The sequence below is a fragment of the Miscanthus floridulus genome, chromosome 14 (assembly GCF_019320115.1).
Source record: "Miscanthus floridulus cultivar M001 chromosome 14, ASM1932011v1, whole genome shotgun sequence".
In the NCBI taxonomy this organism is placed as follows: domain Eukaryota; kingdom Viridiplantae; phylum Streptophyta; class Magnoliopsida; order Poales; family Poaceae; genus Miscanthus; species Miscanthus floridulus.
Genome location: NC_089593.1, coordinates 40968707 through 40989101, shown reverse-complemented (window position 1 = coordinate 40989101; position 20395 = coordinate 40968707). Strand labels below are relative to the sequence as shown.

The following is a 20395-nucleotide window of genomic DNA, read 5'->3' as shown; positions in this document are numbered from 1 at the left end:
GATAAGACAGTAAGAATGATAGCATGCTAACATTGTTTGGTAAAAAAAGTGGTCGGCTTAATCACTTTGCCGTGTATAATTGTGAAAGGGATAAAATTCTGAACAGTAATTCGTTGATCTGAACACATGACATACTATGCAGCCAGAGGGAGGGATGACATAACCCCCATTGTCCATGCAAATATGTTTTTGCATCTTAACGTCTCAATAAGTATAACTGATCTGCCATGAATTGATATATTGTGATCGGTTAAATCAGATAACTTTTGATTATTAGACGATGACTATAGTGGAGAAAATTGTTTAGTGGTCTATTACTCTATTTCTCATGCAAATTTATATTAAGATTGACATGTTGTTTTCTTCCATCAGTTTAACTATGGGCCTCTTTGACACGGATCCTACCATTAGAGTGCGCAGCGGAATCCGACCCAGCTCGCTATACCCACGAGCCGGCGCCCCTTGGGCCTAGGTCCACCAGAGCCCACTGAAAGGATCTAAACAATGCCTAGAGATGGTGAATAGGCGTATCTAAAAAATTCTACACAAAACTTAAAGTCACTTGTCAGCAATTGTCGAAAGTCCCGACAGTTTGGGTCGGAACTCCCGACGTCGTCAGAAGTTTCGACGCCTACAGGAAATGTACTACAAGTGCTAAAATGAATTTTGTGACTTTAATAACTTACAACCCCACTTCCTAGTGGTAAGGTAACGTGTTGGGGGATGCTCCTTTGACATCGAAAGGTCACCACTCCGTAGATCGAGTCCAAACCCTAAGAAAATCTTTGGGGAGGAAGAGACACATAAGAACAAAAGTGATAGCACAAGTCTCAATAACAACAAGCACGCGGGACACAAGGATTTATCCTGAGGTTCAACAACCCCACAAAGGAGCTCCTACGTCCTCGTTCTTGAGGTGACCACAAAGGTCGGAGTCTCTTTTATCTCCTTGCCTCCCTCAAAGCGACCACAAAGGTTACTCGAGGTTTCCACTAAGAAATCGAGGGTAATACAAACTTTCTAAGGCTCTTCCATAAGATGGAATCTCTTGGACAACGCCTAGCTGGCTAGGGGCAAAGCCCCAAGAGTAATAGAGGCAAATCCAACCGGCTTGACGAAGAAATTGAGTGCTCAAGCTTGCCAAAGTGATGCTCTCACTCAATCCACTCACCTTTCACTCAAAATCCTTGGGGAATCGAAGATTGGAGCAAAGGGGAGAGGGGAGGGGAGTCTTGAATGCTTGAGAGCTATTTTGGCCGTGAGTAGATTGCAATGAATGAGTGCGTAACGGTTAGAAGTGAGGAGAGAGCTATTTATACTCAAGGTAGAAATCCAACCGATCAGATCTACGTAGGAAGTTTTGACACAGATCTCGGGACTTTTCGACCTATAAAGAAAACACTATTAACGCAAGGTCAAAGTCCGCACGAGCTAGTCAACGTCGGAACTCCCAACTTACGTCGGGACTTCCGACTGTCTTCCGACTGTCGGGACTCCCGACGAGTGCAATCAGTCGGCCAGCTAAAGTCCAGGTGTCGGGACTCCCGACTTGGGTCGAGACTTTCGACTGTCGCGAGTTCTGACTCACGTCGGGACTTTCGGCGGCCACGGTCACTGCGCAGGCTAAGTGACTAGGTGTCGGGACTTCCGACGTGAGTCGTGACTTCTGACGGTCGGGAGTTCCGACTTACGTTGGAACTTCCGACACCAAGAGTCACCGAAAACTATTCTACGTGCTCGTGAAGTGCTAGAGTATCTCTCTTTTAATTTTATTTTTATGGTTGAGCACTATCTTCCTCAGACCAACTAAGTTTACATCCCTCTTTATGGTACGACATACTTAAACTCAAAAGCTTAAAATGTGAACTTGAAGATCCGCTTTGAGTTCGACGTCTTTTTCAACTTCAAGAATTGAGGGATACCATTTCATCTTTATCAACTTTTAAATCTTTCATGGGACTAATTTCTGCGACATATCTTATTAAGATCACATAAGTCCCTAATTTAGATGTCATCAATACACCAAAACCCACATAGAGGGCAAATGCACTTTCACCCACAATACAACAAGGCCTTAGGTCTAACTCAACATAAAAGAGTAGCCTGATAGGTGAGGACTGTCCTCCGCCTTATATGTTGTGCTCTCCCATAATCAATTTACCCTGTCACACATCAGACCCAACTCTTCACATCACATAAGCCCGTGTGATATCTGGAAGACGTTTTTCAGGCCCTGGGTCCAACGCTCCATATCACACATAACTCGTGTGACCTCCGAGATGTTAACGGGCTCCCTTGTCACCATGTGCCCCGTGAGATTTTCTAGATTTTTTTGACCTTGGGCTCTGATACCACTTGTTAGGGTGCACAGCAGATACTGGCCCGGCCCGCTATACCCACAAGCCGGCGCCTCTCGAACCCAGGTCCACCGGAGCCCACAACATATCAAGGTACAATACACCAAGTCCTTAGGCCTAACTCAACCAAAAAGACTAGCCTGATAGCTGAGGACTGCCCCACCTTATATATTGTGCTCCCCACCATCAATTACCGATATTGGACTAAACCTAACACCTACTAGCTCCAGCTCCTACTTGCAAAATCCCTGTCGAACACTGTTCATTAGAGCCATTTTTCTCTTTTCCCTCTCCCTCTCACAGAGGCCGTAGGAGCCGGTGAAGCTACTCACAGAGGTCGTAGGAGCCGGTGAAGCCAAAAATTTTAGCTTCACCGGCTCCTACGGCCTCTGTGAGACGGAGAGGGAAGAGAGAAAACTGGCTCTAATGAACGAACAGTGCTCAATAGAGATTTTGCAAGTGGGAGCTGAAGCCTGTAGGATCCGTGCCAAAGAGGCCCATATACCTTCCCACCTGAACTCTCTAGAAGTAACAAGGTTCTTATCAACGTAGATAATAAAGAAATGATGGGGAAGCGGTCAAAGTGAGACCAGAAAAAAAAACACTCAAATCTCGGTGTAACATAATACACTAGGAACATCACCTATAAATACGTTCTCACACCGTAACTAAGGTACTTAGGGCATGCTTAGTTCCTTCGCTGGGTATTGCCTTGCTCAGCGAGGATTTTGAGCGAGGTGTGTGTGTTTGGTTTCTTTGCCCGAACATTTCAAAGTCCATGTAGGCGAGGTTTTGATTGCTCAACCGGGAGAGCCAAATAGGCTCACCTAACTGTCTCCAATAGGAGACCCAACAGGAGACCCAAACCCAAAATAGATCTTGGGTGTCAGGAGAGATATAACCCAAATTTAAGTATCCTTTCTTCTGAAAACCCATTTACAGAAAGGGTTCTCTTTTAAGTCTTGTTGGGGAAGACTGAAAATAGATATTAAACCCTTTGTCTATAGCGCTACCCCAATGTGGAATGTGTCTTGTATTTTGGATAACCATTGTTGGAAGTTTCTCGTTGCTTGCGCCAAGTTTCTCGTTGCTTGCGCCAGCTAGGCAAGGCCAGGTGAAGTGCAGAACCAAACACGCTTCTAGCTTTTTTTTTTTGATAGGAATATATATTTTGTTTGGACTATTTTAGTCTCAATTGTACATTTTTGTTATGGATCTTTAGGATGTCATGGCCCATTAAAGGTTCAAATATCAAGATTCCTACAAAAATATTTTTCATATAAAGTATTTGCATACCTTTTAGTAAAATCTTGCATCCATTATAAATTAAGAAAAATCTGCATTAAATTGTTTCTTTCAAATTTTATGAGCCTGTAGCAACACACGGGCCAATAACTAGTAGAATGACAATATCAATTGTGCAAAATTTCTATCAAGGAATTTCTCAAGTTGTACATCTACTCACAAAATAATAAGCGCGGGTACAGCTCAACTGCACTAGGTACCCCAATTTGAATTAACATCACTACAGGTTCAGAATCATACAACTTGAAACGCTCATTTCACCTCGCAGCACACCAATACCTCCACTCAATTGAGCAAGGTGCTGAGCGAACAGAATACCTAGGTATCTTCCTGATTATCATAGCCAGTAACCTAGCATTGATGTAAGAACTGGAGAATGGTTTGCCAGGAAATTCCTTTCCAAAGATGAATTGCTGGAATCATCTCAGTTTTGTTACTGAAAACAACTTCCATCATTTGAAACAGAGATTTATCCAGACAGTTCAAAGCTGGGATAAAACGGTGCTCGCAAAAAAAGGATACAGAAAATAAAAACCCTATGGTGTTGGCCTAAGTATAAATTTGGAAGCAACCGAGAAAAAGGGATTTTGGTAGATGTCATGCTTAGCCTGAAGAGTGGACACTTCATCGCGAGAGTGCTTTCTGCACCTCAGCAGTCACTTCCTTTGGTGGTTTCTCTGCAGGCAGGTTCACCACTAAGCCTTTCTTGGAGTAATAGTCAATCACCTGGACAAGCCAATTATATTCAATTTAGGAATAATATTGATCTAAAAAAAACACATCACTAAGTACAGAGAATACACAAATTGACTCTCATGACATAAGTCAGAACTATGAATAAAAAGTGGAGAACCCAGAAGACTTTGCATTAAAAAAAAAAGAATGGAGCATCAAAACTATAAAGGCCATTAAAAATGCACGTCCCACAGGGACAGGGACCACCAAATTGTTGAATTTTATGCAACACTATGACATAATTGATGATATAAATATGAAGAAAGGTGAGATAAGCCAAATTTACTCTTAAACCAAATTTTAGAATACACTAACATAACTTTAATATATAAACATACGGTCCAGGACTTTTTTTTCAGGAAAATAATTCTGTTAAAGAATAACATACAGGTTCAGTTTGTCTGTGGAAGGCTTCAAGCCTTGACTTCAAGACCTCAGCTGTGTCATCTCTCCTTTGAATCAATGGCTCCCCAGTTACCTTTGTGAAAATGAAGAGCAAATAAACAACAGAGGACAATCACTAACTATAATGCCAATTGGGAAAAAAAAGTTTAGTATGAGAAGAATTTAAAATCACAAGTGCTCGAATATATTCTGGATAAATTGATATAAAGTTTCCATATTAATAGTTGAATACAAGAGAAGGAAGAAGTGTCTCAATAATGCAGCCTTTTTTCTTGATGCAAAAAAGATAGCAATAACTGTAGAATTTATCTAAAGTGCATTTTCCATGAGCATGGTTTTCCTTGAGGGAGAAACAGGGTGCACCACAGCTTAGACTAACCAGTACATCATCCAAGCAGAAATAATAGCATCCACAAGCAGACTCAGACCATAACAGTATGTCAATATTCACTCAGTCAGAATTGTCAAGATAGGATTACTCTAATTTATTATCTAACAGATTTGAAAAGTTGTGCCACATGAAACTGATTGGAAAACTTGAACAACTTACACAACAAAATACTGAATCGATCCACACAAAGACTAGAAGAAAGTAGAAATAATACAAATAAGACCATGCAAACATAAAATAAGCACTAAAGTGCTCTGTATTAAACTTACATCATCAACTCCTGGAGCCTTTGGAGGTGCAAATTTTGTATGGTAAGTCCTACCACTGGCTGGGTGGATCCAACGACCAGTAATCCGTTCTTCCAATATAGCATCATCAATTGCAAAGTTCAAAACCTTGTCAACATTAGCGCCTTGCTTTGCCAACATCTCATCAAGCTATACAGCATGTTCAAAAAAAAAAAAAAAATTAGCAAGGGGTAAATTATACTAAATCAAATATAGAATATATAACAATATGATATAGGAATGTTTCTCCATTCTGGTGCATTGATCAAGTATATGACCTTCTGTGCTTGAGTGACAGTTCTAGGGAAGCCATCAAGAATGAAACCTTTCTGGCATGAGGGTTTCTTCATAGCTTCATCAATAATCCCCACAACCAAGTCATCTGAAACAAGCTCTCCCTAAAAGAGGAAGGCAGCATACAATGGAGTCACAAAGAACCTTTCTATGCTGGTTAGCATTTCACTATATATTTTGGTCTGCTAACACTACCTTATCCATAGCTTCTTTTGCTTTGATACCTAGAGGTGTCTTGGCCGCCACAGCAGCCCTCAGCATATCACCAGTGGCTAAATGGCACAGGCAATATTCATCCTTAATAATGGGCGACTGAGTTCCCTTTCCAGAGCCAGGTGGGCCTACAAGATTTCCAGAAAAGGTGTCAAATTCTCCAAATCAGGAGTGCTATATAATAGAAATAAAAATTTAAAATGTTGTGAATGATGAAACAAAAGATTATAGAAGTGTTGTGTTTATTGCTCACCACAAAAACACTAAGACCTTATATCTTTTCGCTCGAACTATGACCTTATATCTCCCTATACAATCTACCCTCTTCCATCCTGACTACCAGTATCAGAACAATATATATCAAAGCAATAGCATGACAACAAACAAGGCCACATCTTCTTAATGCAATGATACACAGATCTCCTGCGTATTCTACAAAAAACAAATAAGGGCATAATGAAAAGCAAGAAACCATGTAACAGAAAACATAAGTTTCTATTTACTTGTCTTGAATGTCACAGTTTAGTACCGTTTTGTTAATGCAGATCATTTCTTTTATGTAGATGCAATCATTAGCAACAAAAACTAAAAACATAATTGCATAAGGGAGTTCACCTCAGTGTCAATATGGACGACAATACATACTCGATGGAACCAATGAAAAGTCAAATAAACAAAACAAAATGACATATACGAGTATCATCTTTACTTGCGTGCACAATGGGGCACCCCTTCTTTTTGTCTTGAAGAAACGGCTTCCACATCACGCCAAGCATTTTAAGGAGTAATCGCCTTAATTTAAATTCTCTGTCCTCACAACCTGCTGAATTCAGTGCTGTAGGCACATCTTGCGCGTGTAATTGCTACCCTTCTTATTAATACAAGCTGGTAACTAATCCGGATCTTTAAAAAAAACATCAGACCAAGCTGACTAAGATTATCTCACTTCTATTTTTTGATAATCCTTGAAGAATTATAAATTTACGACAAAATCACCAAAACCAAACAGCACAGAACTAATTGACAAAGTGCATGATTAATTTCTCTTGCTATTCAACTAGTGAATCCTTCCAACTGTTAGAAAACTGTAGACAATCCACTCACTGCAAAACAGAGCCATATATTTCTTCGCCCCAAATGCAGGACGAAAAATATGGAATAACCAAGATTTCACGGGAAAGGAGAAAACTTTCGGCAGATCCAGAGAGCCATCTGCGGCAAGCCGCGGTCTTTCCGTCCACGTGGCACCAGGAACCGTGACAGGGATCCACCGAGCGTCGGGGACGAGGACGAATTAGGGGGAAGGGGGAGGGTCTCCCGTACCGATGAGGATGAGGCGCTTGTCGGGCTTGGAGCTGCACTTCATGCGGCGGAGCAGCTCGTGCATCAGATCCAGTGACGGCACATCCTCCAGATTCGCCGCCATCTCCGCTGCCGCCGCAGCAACGGGAAGAGCTCCGTGGCTTGCAGGTGCAGTGCAGCTGCAGCAGGTTGTTCTGGCTCTCAGCTGGGGCGGATCGGGGGGTTTTCTTGGGCTTTTTCTTCGTGCAGAGGTCCACAAACGGAATTCTCCACTCTACGCTTTTTGTTCACTTTTTTTTTTGTGAAACTGAAAAAAAAAACTTAACTTGATGTTTTTTATACCCATACGTTGTAAGGAAAAGCTATTTAACGTTCATACAAAACAGAAATGGGTAATACTATATATATTTATATTTTTTTTCTTTATATGAAATTTAATATCTATAATTTTTTGAATTATCTTTCCGATCCCGTTTATAAGATGTCTTCTGACATGACATGGCCTTCTAACCATTCATTTATTTTATATTGTATTGTTCATGATTATAAACATGATTATTTAATACTAAATACATCCTAAATTATAAGATGTTTTGGTTTTTCTAGATACATTGTTTTTACCATGTATCTAGACATAGTGTATATATGTATAGCAAATACAACATATCTAGAAAAGACAAAACATCTAATAATTTGGAACGGAGGTGGTATATTTTATTACATATCTAATGGGCTTGTTCGCTAGTCTGGAGGAAACCAGCCAGCCGGCTAGTTCCCCCCATGCGGTACTGTTCATCCATCCAACCAAACAGTATTTCTCTCTCACACAACCAGCCAATTTCAGCCAAGATTCTGCCAGTCGAACGGGCCAATATAAAGTTTGAATTATTTCCTCCATTTTTATATGTCGTATTAGCTTTGTCCTGAGTTAAACTTTTTTTTATCTTTGATCATTGATTTAAAAAATGAAGGTTCATGACACGAGATTTATGTTTTTAGGTTCACAAATATTTTTATAATATATAATCCATACGTTGTGAAACTATAAGAAAATTTTGAAACGGATGGTCAAAGACAATATCATTTGATTTAGATCAAAGCTAATATAACATGTCAAAACAAACGGAGGATTACAGTAGCTAAAATTTGCTAGCCAAATTATTAGTACTTTTTGCTTGTCTTATAATCTGTACTTTTTAGCTTGTTTTTTCAACCAGAACAGTGTTTTTTCTCTCACAATAAATCAGCCGGAACAGTATTTCGGTTTGTTTTTTCAGCGAAACGAACGGTGCCTATAAAGTTTGACTCTTGAACTACGTGAAATGCTTTATAAACCGGATGAGAGGGAGTAATGTCTATATGTATTACTTTGTGATGATTATGCCATCTATAATTTAAATTGATGTTCAAAACCGATTAAGTCTATATCAAACTACAATGCAATCTTGAGGGATTTTTTCTTCTATTGCAAAACAGCGGACATACTTGCTTATATCAGTACCTTAATTTTCATGCTATATATATTTGGTATAGTTAAATATCAAGTTACGTGATATGTTGGTATAGTTAAATTTTCTTCTATTGCAAAATCTATAATTCTAATCTCTGACCAAGTTAGCAAGGAATTATCTATTGAATGTCAAGGAATGGTATTTCCGTCGATGATTATAATGGGAGAGCTCTCTCAATTTTGTATGTGGTGGCTCTCATTGCCGGAGGCAAATTTATTTCGACTGTACTAGGGAGCATACTCCTCTGAATCTTAGTTTATTATTGTTTGATTAATTAGACCATCGGCTTAATCAGATTCCATTGTGATAAGTTTTTTAGTTTACTCCCATGATGCTTGATTCTGACTGCCGGACGGTGATCAATAAACTTCAAGCAAAAGCTCAGGATTGCTTGGTGATTTGGCAAGTCAATAAACGAGCTTGATGTAGGAGATCAATTGCGGAGGCTGGAGATCCTTAAAGTTGGGAGAGACCAGAATGAAGTGGTGCATGATTTAGCGCAATTTTCTATTAGGTTTAGAAAGAGTTGTCTTTTTTGCTCGTTTTCTAGCTCGAGTGGGTTCAGTCACTCTTATGAAAGAACATCTCCAATAGTTCAAAAAACGAGTAGGTAAATCATTGAGTTTTACAAGTCGCTAAAAAAAGTAAGAAGTATATTTTTGGGTTGCTCCAACCATTTTCAAAATCTCACTCTAAAAAAATTAAAATCTCGATCTTCTTCATGTATAGATCATGCCCACAGCTTGTAGCCTTGTCGCGGCCACCCCATCCATGCAGCTGTCACCTCTGGGCCAGCTGGCTACATTCGCTCCCAGCGGTAGGGCCAATCTAGCGGCAGCACGAGGTGGCCATGCGACGGCTACAACCGGTGGTGGCTGGGGGCGGGCAAAGGTCTCCTGTCTTAGCTAGGGCATGGCTGGAAGAGGTCTATGCAAAGAAACGTCGGAGAAGGTACCCCCAGCTGCAGGATTACCTCCCGACCAAGCTGGTGAATTAGCTAAGTCGTCCTCCATATTGACACCACTTAGCCAATACCCTCACAACTCGTTCGATCATCTTGGCATATAGTACACAACTGTTTGATCTTCATCTAGGATCATTACAGAAACTATACACATTACAACATTGCAGAAACTATAGTACGTTAAAAAGTATTTAGGTTTACAAGACATTGTTCAACACTTAGTCATAACACATCTCATAGAGTCTAAGTGGAAGTCTTCAACTTAAACAACATAGTTTTGATTTAGTTTGTGGGGGTGCCACTCCCACAAACCTACACCTCACAAGACTACTCTCCCAGTCGGCTAAGGACTCAAGGGCATAGAAGAAGACATAGGCCAGGGTTGTCATATTACCAGTAAAACTCAATAAATAGATAGTTGAGTACATGACTGTCCTCAACAGGATTTACCCATATCATAACAAGGATCATGCATTTAAGCTATAGCAAGGAATGCAATTGATTTTGCATAAAAGCATTTATATAAGTAAAGTTGTCTAATCAACTAAGGAAGCGTATCATGGTTGATATGTTTAAGCAATTAGCGATCTTCTACGAGTCATTTTTACATACACTAGTCTGAGTCTAGAAGAATAGAACAAGTATATAATTCAATTCTGCAGGGTACACATTGAACCCACCAAAGCAATGATCATAGCCCATAGACCCGTGCGTACATAAGGAGTGACTCGTGCCTCAACCTTTCCCAAGTATGGGCAAACCTCCCATGAACGGTTGGAGCATGAACCGAGGTACTAGCCCTTCTAGCTACCCCATGTTACACCTCATGTCGAATCCATAGGAAATCCAGTCACAATGAAGTACTAGGCTTACCACACTCATTCATGGCAAGTGGTTTGTACAAGTGATGTTCAAGTCTTATTATCACGGATACACTGTCTTTAATCGCTCCAATGAGCTACACCATCCAAGATATCACCGTCTTTCCATAGTGCAACCCGTCGCTGGTCCTCGATTCAAATTATCATCAAGTGGTCAGGCTTTAGGATCTTGCTCCAACTTAAGTTGTTTAGTGGACAATCAACTCCTATGACACATATGAAGTGAGAAATCCATCATATCTGAAAGGATCAAGATGCCCAAGAGGGGGGGGGGGGGGTTAGTTGGGCTAATTTTAAATTTCTTGCAATAATTAAGCCCTACAATTAGCCCATTTCACCTTCTTGTGCTTAGAAGTGTTTCTATTGTTGTACCACACAAAAGTTTTGCACACTAGGTTCCAATCCTACTCTAGCATGTCAATTCTAAGAATGTAAAGACATGAATTGAATTGCTCAAATGTAAATGCTCAAGTTAAAGAGAAGGAGAGGAACGCGGCGATGTTTTTTCAAGGTATCGGAGAGTCGCCACTTCCCATTAATCCTCGTTGGAGCACCCGTGCAAGGGTGTAGCTCCCCCTTGATCCGCGCAAGGATCAAGTGCTCTCTACGGGCTGATTCTTTGATACTCCGTCACGGTGAATCGCCCACAACCGCTCACATCATGACTTGGGTCATCCACAAGCTCCGCCAGATGATCACCAAGCTTCCAATCACCACCGAGCCATCTAGGTGATGGCGATCACCAAGAGTAACAAGCACGAACTCTCACTTGACCCAACCAAGCCTAATGAGAAGAGTGGATGCACACTTGCTACTCTCTATGCACTAATGAGGTCCTTAATCTTGGATTAGCAAATCTCAATCACCTCACTAGGCTCATGCACTCCCTTGCACACCAAATGGTTTCCTCAGCTGAACAAATGGGCAAGAGAACCTCAACACACGAGATGGAGGGGTATAAATAGGCCCAAGCCAAGAAACTAGCCGTTACCCTCCAACTCAGCAAAGTTGGGGTCACCAGACAGCAAGGTGGCACACCGCCACCCCCTGTCTGATGCCTCTCCAACGACTATTTTTCAAGTGACCATTGATGGGCTAGCACCGCCACCCTCATGGTGGTGGCGGCACCGCCACCCTTGGGGCAGTGACCAAGCCCCCTAAGCACCACTCTCTAGAAATAAATGGTGGTGGCACCACCACCCTAGGGGCGGTGCCCTGTCCGGTAACCGAGCCTGAGTGCCCAGCCTCTGGAATAAAGGGGCAGTGGCACCGCCACCCCCATGGCGGTGACTAGGGTGGTGCACACCACCCTGTCCGCTGCCACGAGGAATCCGCAAGCGCACGGATACACCATTGTAGTACTTCACCCGGAGATATTCAGGGTATTGTATTTTCCCAAAGGAACGGGTGTGCAAGTCTCTTAGCTAGTTCACCTAAAGAAAATAAGTGAAACGTAGCATGGGTAATGAGGTTTTTCTAAGGGTAAATATCTTAAGCGGAGATAACTTTGACACTATAGACTTACTTCGGGCGCCAGTTTACACCTGGTCTGCCAAGCGATTCCGGCCTTCGCTTTACGTCGAACCCGGACATGGGGGAGTACGAAGGACAGACAGGGCTATCACCACTTGCCGCATGTCACGTCTACATGGGGGACAGACAGGCCTTCGCTTGCCGCATTCCACATGGGGGAGTATGAAGCAAATGAAGATAGCTTCTAGCCTATACATCACGTCTACGCTATCAACTATTACTATAGCGTGCATGCAAGGGTTATCCGTCTCTATTAGGGCCCTTCTGCTAGAGTACCCACTACAAGGACGGACGGACCCACAAGTTCATAATGATCAAAGGTAGATTTCTTAAGAAATCAATTTCGAAGTTAAACATGAACTTCTTACTCCAAATAGTAAGGCGCTCGCAGAGGTACAAGCGAAGGAGTTGCTAGCTCCGACACGCTTCCGCTAAGTGTAGTGAGTACACTAAGGGAGGTTGCCGATAGCCCCGGCACTTCTCCAACTCTTTCCTCACTCACTCCCCCTCTTATTCTAGCTGAAGCTAAGTAGAAATGAATCTCTCCCTCCCTTCTTTGCTCTCTTGATGTCTGTTCTAGAGGGGAGCTCTACCCCTCCATTTATATAGTGAGGATGGCGATGCTTCAAGCTATTCTTAGCGCGAGGACAAGATTGCACCGCCTCAGCATGGAGGCATGCCACCGCCAAAACAAGGAGAGGTAGGGAGGCGCCCATAGGGGTGGCCCGCCCCCTAGGGTCGGCCGTCCCTTTGACTACCATGGTTGGCCACCGCCTTCGCGTGGCAGGCTTTAGGCTAGACCTAGATCGCTCCCCGGTGGTGCTTTGCCTCGGTTGAGTTGAGTTGATGGACGCCTTTGTTGTTCCTTTGTGCAAATCAGCGTCGAAAAGCGCCTTTCAGTGAATTTCTTCATGCATTTAGGTTTGTGACCAGCAAAACATGCTTGTACCAAAACTTGTGGAAAGTGTAAGTTAAAATCCCTAATTCTAAGTTTTGGTGTTTACATTTGTTCATTTTATTTATATGCTGGCGGTAGGATTATGAGTTTTAGCATCGCCAACAAGCTCCCCCACACTTAGCCCTTTACTCATCCTCGAGTAAAGTTTAAGGACTAAGCGGGTTCATCCTCTGGATTTTGGAGTCTATATACAGGTTATTCGAAGCTTCATAATAACTTGCAAACGTCTAAGTGTCTACCAAAATATCTTGGGTAATTGAAAAATGGAATAGCTTGGATTCAAATCTCCTTACTCTATTCTTGCTTAGAAACTTGTTTTTTTGTATGATTTTTGAAAACATAAAAGTAGCTTTTGTTCCTTGAATGATTCGTTCAAGTCACTCACATTTGTAAGTGGTTCCTTACCAAGGCAATTTTGCCTTCTCTTGATCATCCTACTTCTAAATAGCTTATATGGAGCTTTAGGTAGGGATGAATATTGTTGGGCACATTTATCTTGCACATGTTGTAAGTCAAATCCTGGACCTCACCGAAGGGAAGCGTCATACTCTTAGATCGAAATAGTGCAAGTGTGTGAATTTTTGGTGGAACTACACTCCTCTGTTTGATATGATCTCCTTTTCTAGCTTTTTATTTGGAGACATGGCTAGCATATAAATGTATTTTTCTATGAGCCTTTATGTGCTCATCATTTTTTTGAATGCTTTTGGGACCTTCATCTGTCCCTATATTTTTTCAATACTTTTGGGACCTTTATGTGTCCCATTTTTTTTCTCAATTCTTTTTGCATAGCCTTTTTGTCTCTTTCTAGAACTATGCTAGGGAGATCATATTTTAGAGCATGAAGTATTTATTTGCTGGTGATAGAAACATGTTTTAGCGTATTCCCAGTGTAGGAATATCTGTTTTATGTGGCGTGTACGTGAGTTTTGATCTTGGGAGCATGAAACATCTCTCAACAGGGGTCACAAAATTTGACCAAACTCAACACAAAGTAAGAGGCATATGTTGAAGGTTTATGTCATGTATGAACACATATGGCATTGGTAGGTATTTGTATGTCATTCAAGGAACATGCTATTTTGAATTTTATTTTGTAAAATAAATCCCAAGTACTTTGCAGGAATGAGTAAGTGTCATATCATCCTACTATATCTCATTCGTTAATTACTTAGATAAAATGGGTTCTCTATGATGAGTGTTCACAAGTTTTTAGGAATACTAGTAGGGAATAAAAAGTATACAAACCCTTAATCACAGGAAGATATAGAGATGGAACATCACTTTATTATGTTTAAGTTTAGTTTTTTGAATACTTATTATTAAAATTGAGCGAGAGAGAAATTCACAGACCATGATTTTTGCGTGTGTTGTTTTATCTGTGTAAATTGGAGGCGACTGTGGCACCTTCCCCACACTTGTACCTGTCTTTATTTTACATTTGACAAAAAAGAGTGAAAGGTCCTAATATGGATAGAGGGGGGGTGAATAGCCTATTTAAAAATCTACAAATCAACTAGAGCAATTTGATTAGTATGACAAATAGCAAAATGCAAACTTGCTCTAGCTCTACAAGGGTTGCAAGCCACCTATCCAACAATTCTAGTTGCAATGATTACTAGGCACACAACTTGCAAAGTTACTACTCACTAAGAGCTCTCAATCTTGCTACTCTAAAGAGCTCCACTAGATGAACTTAAAATAACAAAGCAAGCTCTCAATTCTAGTTATACTAAAGAGCTTGCCACAACTAGTTTGCAAGAATATAAATGAGTGAGTAGGGTGATTATACTGTCCGTATAGAGGAGTGAACCAATCACAAGATGAATACTAATTCAATCACCGGGAGAATACCAAAGGGCAAAAGACAACCAATTTTTCTCCCAAGGTTCGCGTGCTTGCCAGCACGCTAGTCCCCGTTGTGTCGACCAATACTTGGTGGTTCGGCGGCTAAGAGGTGTTGCACGAACCTCGTCCACACAATTGGACACCGTAAGAACCTACCCACAAGTGAGGTAACTCAATGACACGAGCAATCCACTAGAGTTACCTTTCGGCGCTCCATCGGGGAAGGCACAAGACCCCTCACAATCACTACGATCGGAGCCGGAGACAATCACCAACCTCCGCTCAATGATCCTCGCTGCTCCAAGCCATCTAGGTGGCGGCAACCACCAAGAGTAACAAGTGAATCCCGTAGTGAAACACGAATGCGAAGTGCCACTAGATGCAATCACTCAAGCATTGCACTTGGATTCTCTTCCAATCTCACAAAGATGATGAATCAATGATGGAGATGAGTGGGAGGGCTTTGGCTAAGCTCACAAGGTTGCTATGTCAATGCAAATGGCCAAGAGAGTGAGCTTGAGCCGGCCATGAGGCTTAAATAGAAGCCCCCACGAAATAGAGCCGTTGGGCTACTCACTGCACTGAACACGGGCCGACCGGACGCTCCGGTTAGATTGACCGGACGCTGGACCTCAGCGTCCGGTCATGCAATGTGTGCCACGTGTCATCGGCTTCAAACGCCGATCGCCCGATGTCAACGGTCAAGTGATGACCGAACGTGTCAGTTAGAAAGCGTCCGAACGCTGGACCTCAGCGTCCGGTCGTTTCTAGTAAGCTCCCAGAGACGCATTTCTTCGACCGGACACGTCCGGTCGCACTTCACCGGACACAGCCAGCGTCCGGTTAGTTACCCTGACTTTTGTGCAGCTACGTCAGCTCTGACCGGACACTGCCTTCCAGTGTCTGGTCAGTCAGAGGCCCAGCGTCTGGTCGCATGACCGACGCCAGTTTATCACTACCACGCCTGACCGGAACACGCCGGTCCCCCTGAGACCAGCGTCCGGTCAGTTGTAAAATAGCAGAGACTGACCCTCTTTCATCTCTATCTCCTTCACCCTTGCTCAAATGTGCCAACCACCAAGTGTATCACCTTGTGCACATGTGTTAGCATATTTTCACAAATATTTTCAAGGGTGTTAGCACTCCACTAGATCCTAAATGCATATGCAATGAATTAGAGCATCTAGTGGCACTTTGATAACCGCATTTTGATACGAGTTTCACTCCTCTTAGTAGTACGGCTATCTATCCTAAATGTGATCACACTCACTAAGTGTCTTGATCACTAAAACAAAATGGCTCCTACATTTTATACCTTTGCCTTGAGCATTTAGTTTTTCTCTTTCTTCTTTTCCAAGTTCAAGCCTTTGATCATAACCATGCCATCACCATTGTCATGATCTTCGTCATTGCTTCATCACTTGGAGTAGTGCTACCTATCTCATGATCACTTTGATAAACTAGGTTAGCACTTAGGGTTTCATTAATTAACCAAAACCAAACTAGAGCTTTCAATCTCCCCCTTTTTGGTAATTGATGACAACCCTTATACAAAGATATGAATTAAAGTTCATATGAATCCATGTTGCTTGCCCAAGCATATTTACCATGTGTAAAGGATATGGACAAGTTTCATGAACTCCATATGGTAGCAATTGCTCCTCCTACATATGTGCTAAGAGTTTGGATTATAGCTTTGCACATATGCTTAGATAGGAAATATAGGAGACAATTTCTACCAAATGATACTAAGGTATAAGAGATGGACCTTTGAAGCGTGATACCAATCGGAGTGCACCATTACACCATCCTTAGCACCATTAGTAACTAGACATACATAAAAACTAGAATACCCCATGAGATCAATATTACAAGTAAGGGTCTAATTTCCATATGATGAACATAAGTCTAGTTACTTTAGTTAGATACCACTTGATAGCTAGATACCACTTGTAAATACATGGGAATGAAATCATTAGATGACCTATGCATGCTAGATTTTCATTTCATCATTCAAATCTACAACTAGCATACACCACACAAACATGGATATTGAAATTAAGAACTTGTACCATGCAAGCAAATATATGAAATGCACATTCAAATGCATCATACAAGTTTATGAGCTTGCTCCCCCTACTTGTGTGCAATTTTGATTGATCCCCTTACAATGTCATTTCATTTGTTTGCTCCCCCTATCTATCTTACTATCTTTGTGCATTTCTCTCCCCCTTTGTCAACAATTAGCACAAAAAGAGGGCTCAAATTTTAGATAGGTTGGGGTGAAACCATGTGAAGTGAGGATCATTTTCCCAAATTGGTTCAATCTAGATTACTTGCAAAATTTATTTTAACTCGATTTGATCCAAGGACAAGCTTCTTCACACCTCCAAATAAGGGTTATCTTGTACCATGTTGAGTTAAACACTTATAGCTTATTTTCTAGATCAAACACTATGTTTACAAGCCCACAAACATGTCATATGCTACCACTAGGTCATTTCAAACATACAAGCAATAGTGGTACCATACAAGCATCAAATTTATTTGATTTTCATGAATGAGCCTATTAAATATGAAAGATGTCTAGATACACTAATCATGTCCTTAGCAAGGATGTTAGCCATGCCAATCAATTTATACCTTGAATTGCTCGAAGGAGAGGCATGTCATATAATGGGGGTGCATCAACACATATTTGAGAAGTCAAGTATGTTCAATTCATTCCTTAGCTTGCAAAACCTCTTCTCATCAAGTGGCTTGGTGAAGATATCGGTAAGTTGATCTTCGGTGCCCACACTCTCAATGCAAATGTCCCCTTTTTGTTGGTGATCTCTTATGAAGTGATGACGGACATCTATATGCTTTGTTCTTGAGTGTTGAACCGGGTTGTTGGTGAGTTTGACGGCGCTCTCATTGTCACATAGCAATGGCACTTGCTTGATCCTAATTCCAAAATCACTCAAAGTAGCCTTCATCCAAAGTAATTGAGCACAACAACTACCGGTCGAAATGTACTCCACTTCGGTGGTTGAAAGTGCACACTATTTTGCTTCTTTGATGACCAAGATACAAGTGATCTTCCCAATAGTTGACATGTGTCCGATGTGCTCTTTCTCTCAACTTTGCATCCCGCATAATAGGAGTCCGAATATCCAATTAACTCAAATCTTGCTCCTTTGGGATACCACAATCCAACATTTTGTGTATGCTTTAAGTACCTCAATATTCTCTTTGTTGCTTTTGAATGACTTTCTCTTGGTGAGGCTTGGAATCTAGCACACATGCATACACTAAACATCACATCCGGTCTTGATGCGGTCACATAAAGTAGGCTTCCAATCATAGACCGATACATCTTTTGATCCACCATGTTGCCACTAGCATCACTATCCAAGCTTCCACTTGTCCCCATTGCTGTACTAATAGTTTTAGCATCATCCATTCCAAACTTCTTGAGCATGTCCTTGATGTACTTGCCTTGACTCACAAATGTGCCATTCTTTATTTGTTTGATTTCAAGACCAAGGAAGTAACTAAGCTCTCCAATCATGGACATCTCAAACTCACTTGCCATCATCTTGCCAAACTCCTCACAAAAATCTTGATTTGTTGACCCAAATATGATATCATAAATATAGATTTGCATTACAAACAAGTCATTTCGAAGCTTCTTGGTGAAGAGAGTGGTGTCAACCTTTCCCATCTTGAATCCCTTAGAGAATAGGAAATCCCTCAATCTCTCATACCATGCTCTTGGTGCTTGTTTCAATCCATACAAAGCATTTCTCAACTTGTAAACATGGTTGGGTTTCTTTCCATCTTCAAAACCAGGAGGTTGCTCAACATACATAAGCTCATTGATGTACCCATTGAGAAATGCACTCTTCACATCCATTTGGTACAACTTGATGTTGTGGGCACAAGCATAGGCTAACAAGATCCTAATTGCTTCCAATCTGGCAACCGGGGCATATGTTTCTCCAAAGTCAAGACCTTCAACTTGAGTGTAACCTTGAGCCACTAATCTTGCTTTGTTCCTTATTACTATCCCATCTTGATCTTGCTTGTTCTGAAAGACCCACTTGGTTCCAATCACATTATGATCCTTAGGCCTCTCAACTAACTCCCATACTTGGTTTCTTGTAAAGTTGTTTAGCTCTTCATGCATAGCATTGACCCAATTAATATCCTTCAAAGCTTCATCTATCTTCTTAGGTTCAATGGATGACACAAATGAGAAATGCCTCACAAAATGATGCCAATCTTGATCTAGTTTGCACACCTCTTGAAATATCACCAATGATAGTGTCCAAGGGATGATCTCTTGCAACATTGGTTGGTTGAAGAACTTGCACTTGATTGCTTGCATTTGAATTGATCACTTGGTTGAGATGATGAACTAGCCACTTGTTGTTGATCTTGCACTTTGTCATCACTAGTACTCGCTTGAACTTGATCATGAGAACCACTAGCTTGCACATTTGTGTTAGAGAGCACTTGATTCTTGTCATCTTCAACATCAATCACCTCTCTAGGCCTTATATCACCAATGTCTATGTTCTTCATTGCTTTGACCAATTGAGTGCCTCTTACATCATCTAGATTCTCATCTTCCTCTTGGGAACCATTTGTTTCATCAAACTCCACATCATGAACCTCCTCAAGAGTACCACTAGCCAAATTCCAAACTCTATATGCCTTGCTAGTAGTGGAGTAACCAAGCAAGAAGCCTTCATCATATTTCTTTTCAAACTTGCTCAATCTAGTGTCTTTCTTCAATATGTAGCATTTACAACCAAAAACCTAAAAGTATGCTATGTTGGGTTTTCTTCCATTCAAAAGCTCATAAGGTGTCTTCTCCATCATGGGGTGACAATAGAGTCGGTGGCTATAATAGCAAGTCGTGTTGATTGCTTCAGCCCAAAATAAATGACTCATATTGTACTCACTCAACATTGATCTTGCCATGTCAATCAAAGTTCTATTCTTTCTTTCAACTAAGCCATTTGATTGAGGAGTGTACTTGGCCAAGAATTGATGTCTAATTCCAAATTCATCACACAACTCATCAATTCTAGTGTTCTTGAAATTCACTACCATTGTCACTTCTAACTTTCTCGATGGTTGTTTCAAACTCATTGTGAATACCCTTGACAAAAGATATGAATGTTGCAAACACATCACTCTTGTCATCAAGAAAGAAGACCCATGTATATCTAGTGAAATCATCCATAATCACAAATCCATATTTGTTTCCTCCAATACTAGTGTATGTGGTTGGTCCAAACAAGTCCATATGCATTAACTCAAATGCCTTAGATGTGCTCATCATACTCTTCTTAGGATGTGTGTTACCAACTTGCTTTCCGGCTTGATATGCACTACATAGCTTATCTTTCTCAAAAGTG

At 41.2% G+C, this 20395-nt stretch overlaps 1 protein-coding gene across 1 annotated transcript; it reads right to left on the bottom strand.

The window, feature by feature from the left end:
• Nucleotides 1–3829: 3829 nt before the first annotated feature.
• LOC136504407 (adenylate kinase 4) lies at nucleotides 3830–7503 on the bottom strand. Its single transcript, XM_066499324.1, has 6 exons — nucleotides 7311–7503; nucleotides 5970–6115; nucleotides 5759–5878; nucleotides 5463–5630; nucleotides 4786–4875; nucleotides 3830–4388 (listed from the first exon to the last, which is right to left on the bottom strand). Exons 1-6 carry the CDS (start codon nucleotides 7411–7413, stop codon nucleotides 4287–4289), a joined length of 729 nt encoding a protein of 242 aa, XP_066355421.1. The 5' UTR covers nucleotides 7414–7503; the 3' UTR covers nucleotides 3830–4286.
• Between the last annotated feature and the right edge of the window lie 12892 nt (nucleotides 7504–20395).

Bases quoted from the DNA above. Each gene is read 5' to 3' on its own strand.
- LOC136504407 (XM_066499324.1), bottom strand. From the start codon at position 7,413: ATGGCGGCGAATCTGGAGGATGTGCCGTCACTGGATCTGATGCACGAG. The intron at 5,879-5,969 runs GTAGTGTTAGCA...TTCCTCTTTTAG, and splicing joins CAAAAGAAGCTATGGATAAG to GGAGAGCTTGTTTCAGATGA. The intron at 5,631-5,758 runs GTCATATACTTG...CATGCTGTATAG, and splicing joins CTGTCACTCAAGCACAGAAG to CTTGATGAGATGTTGGCAAA.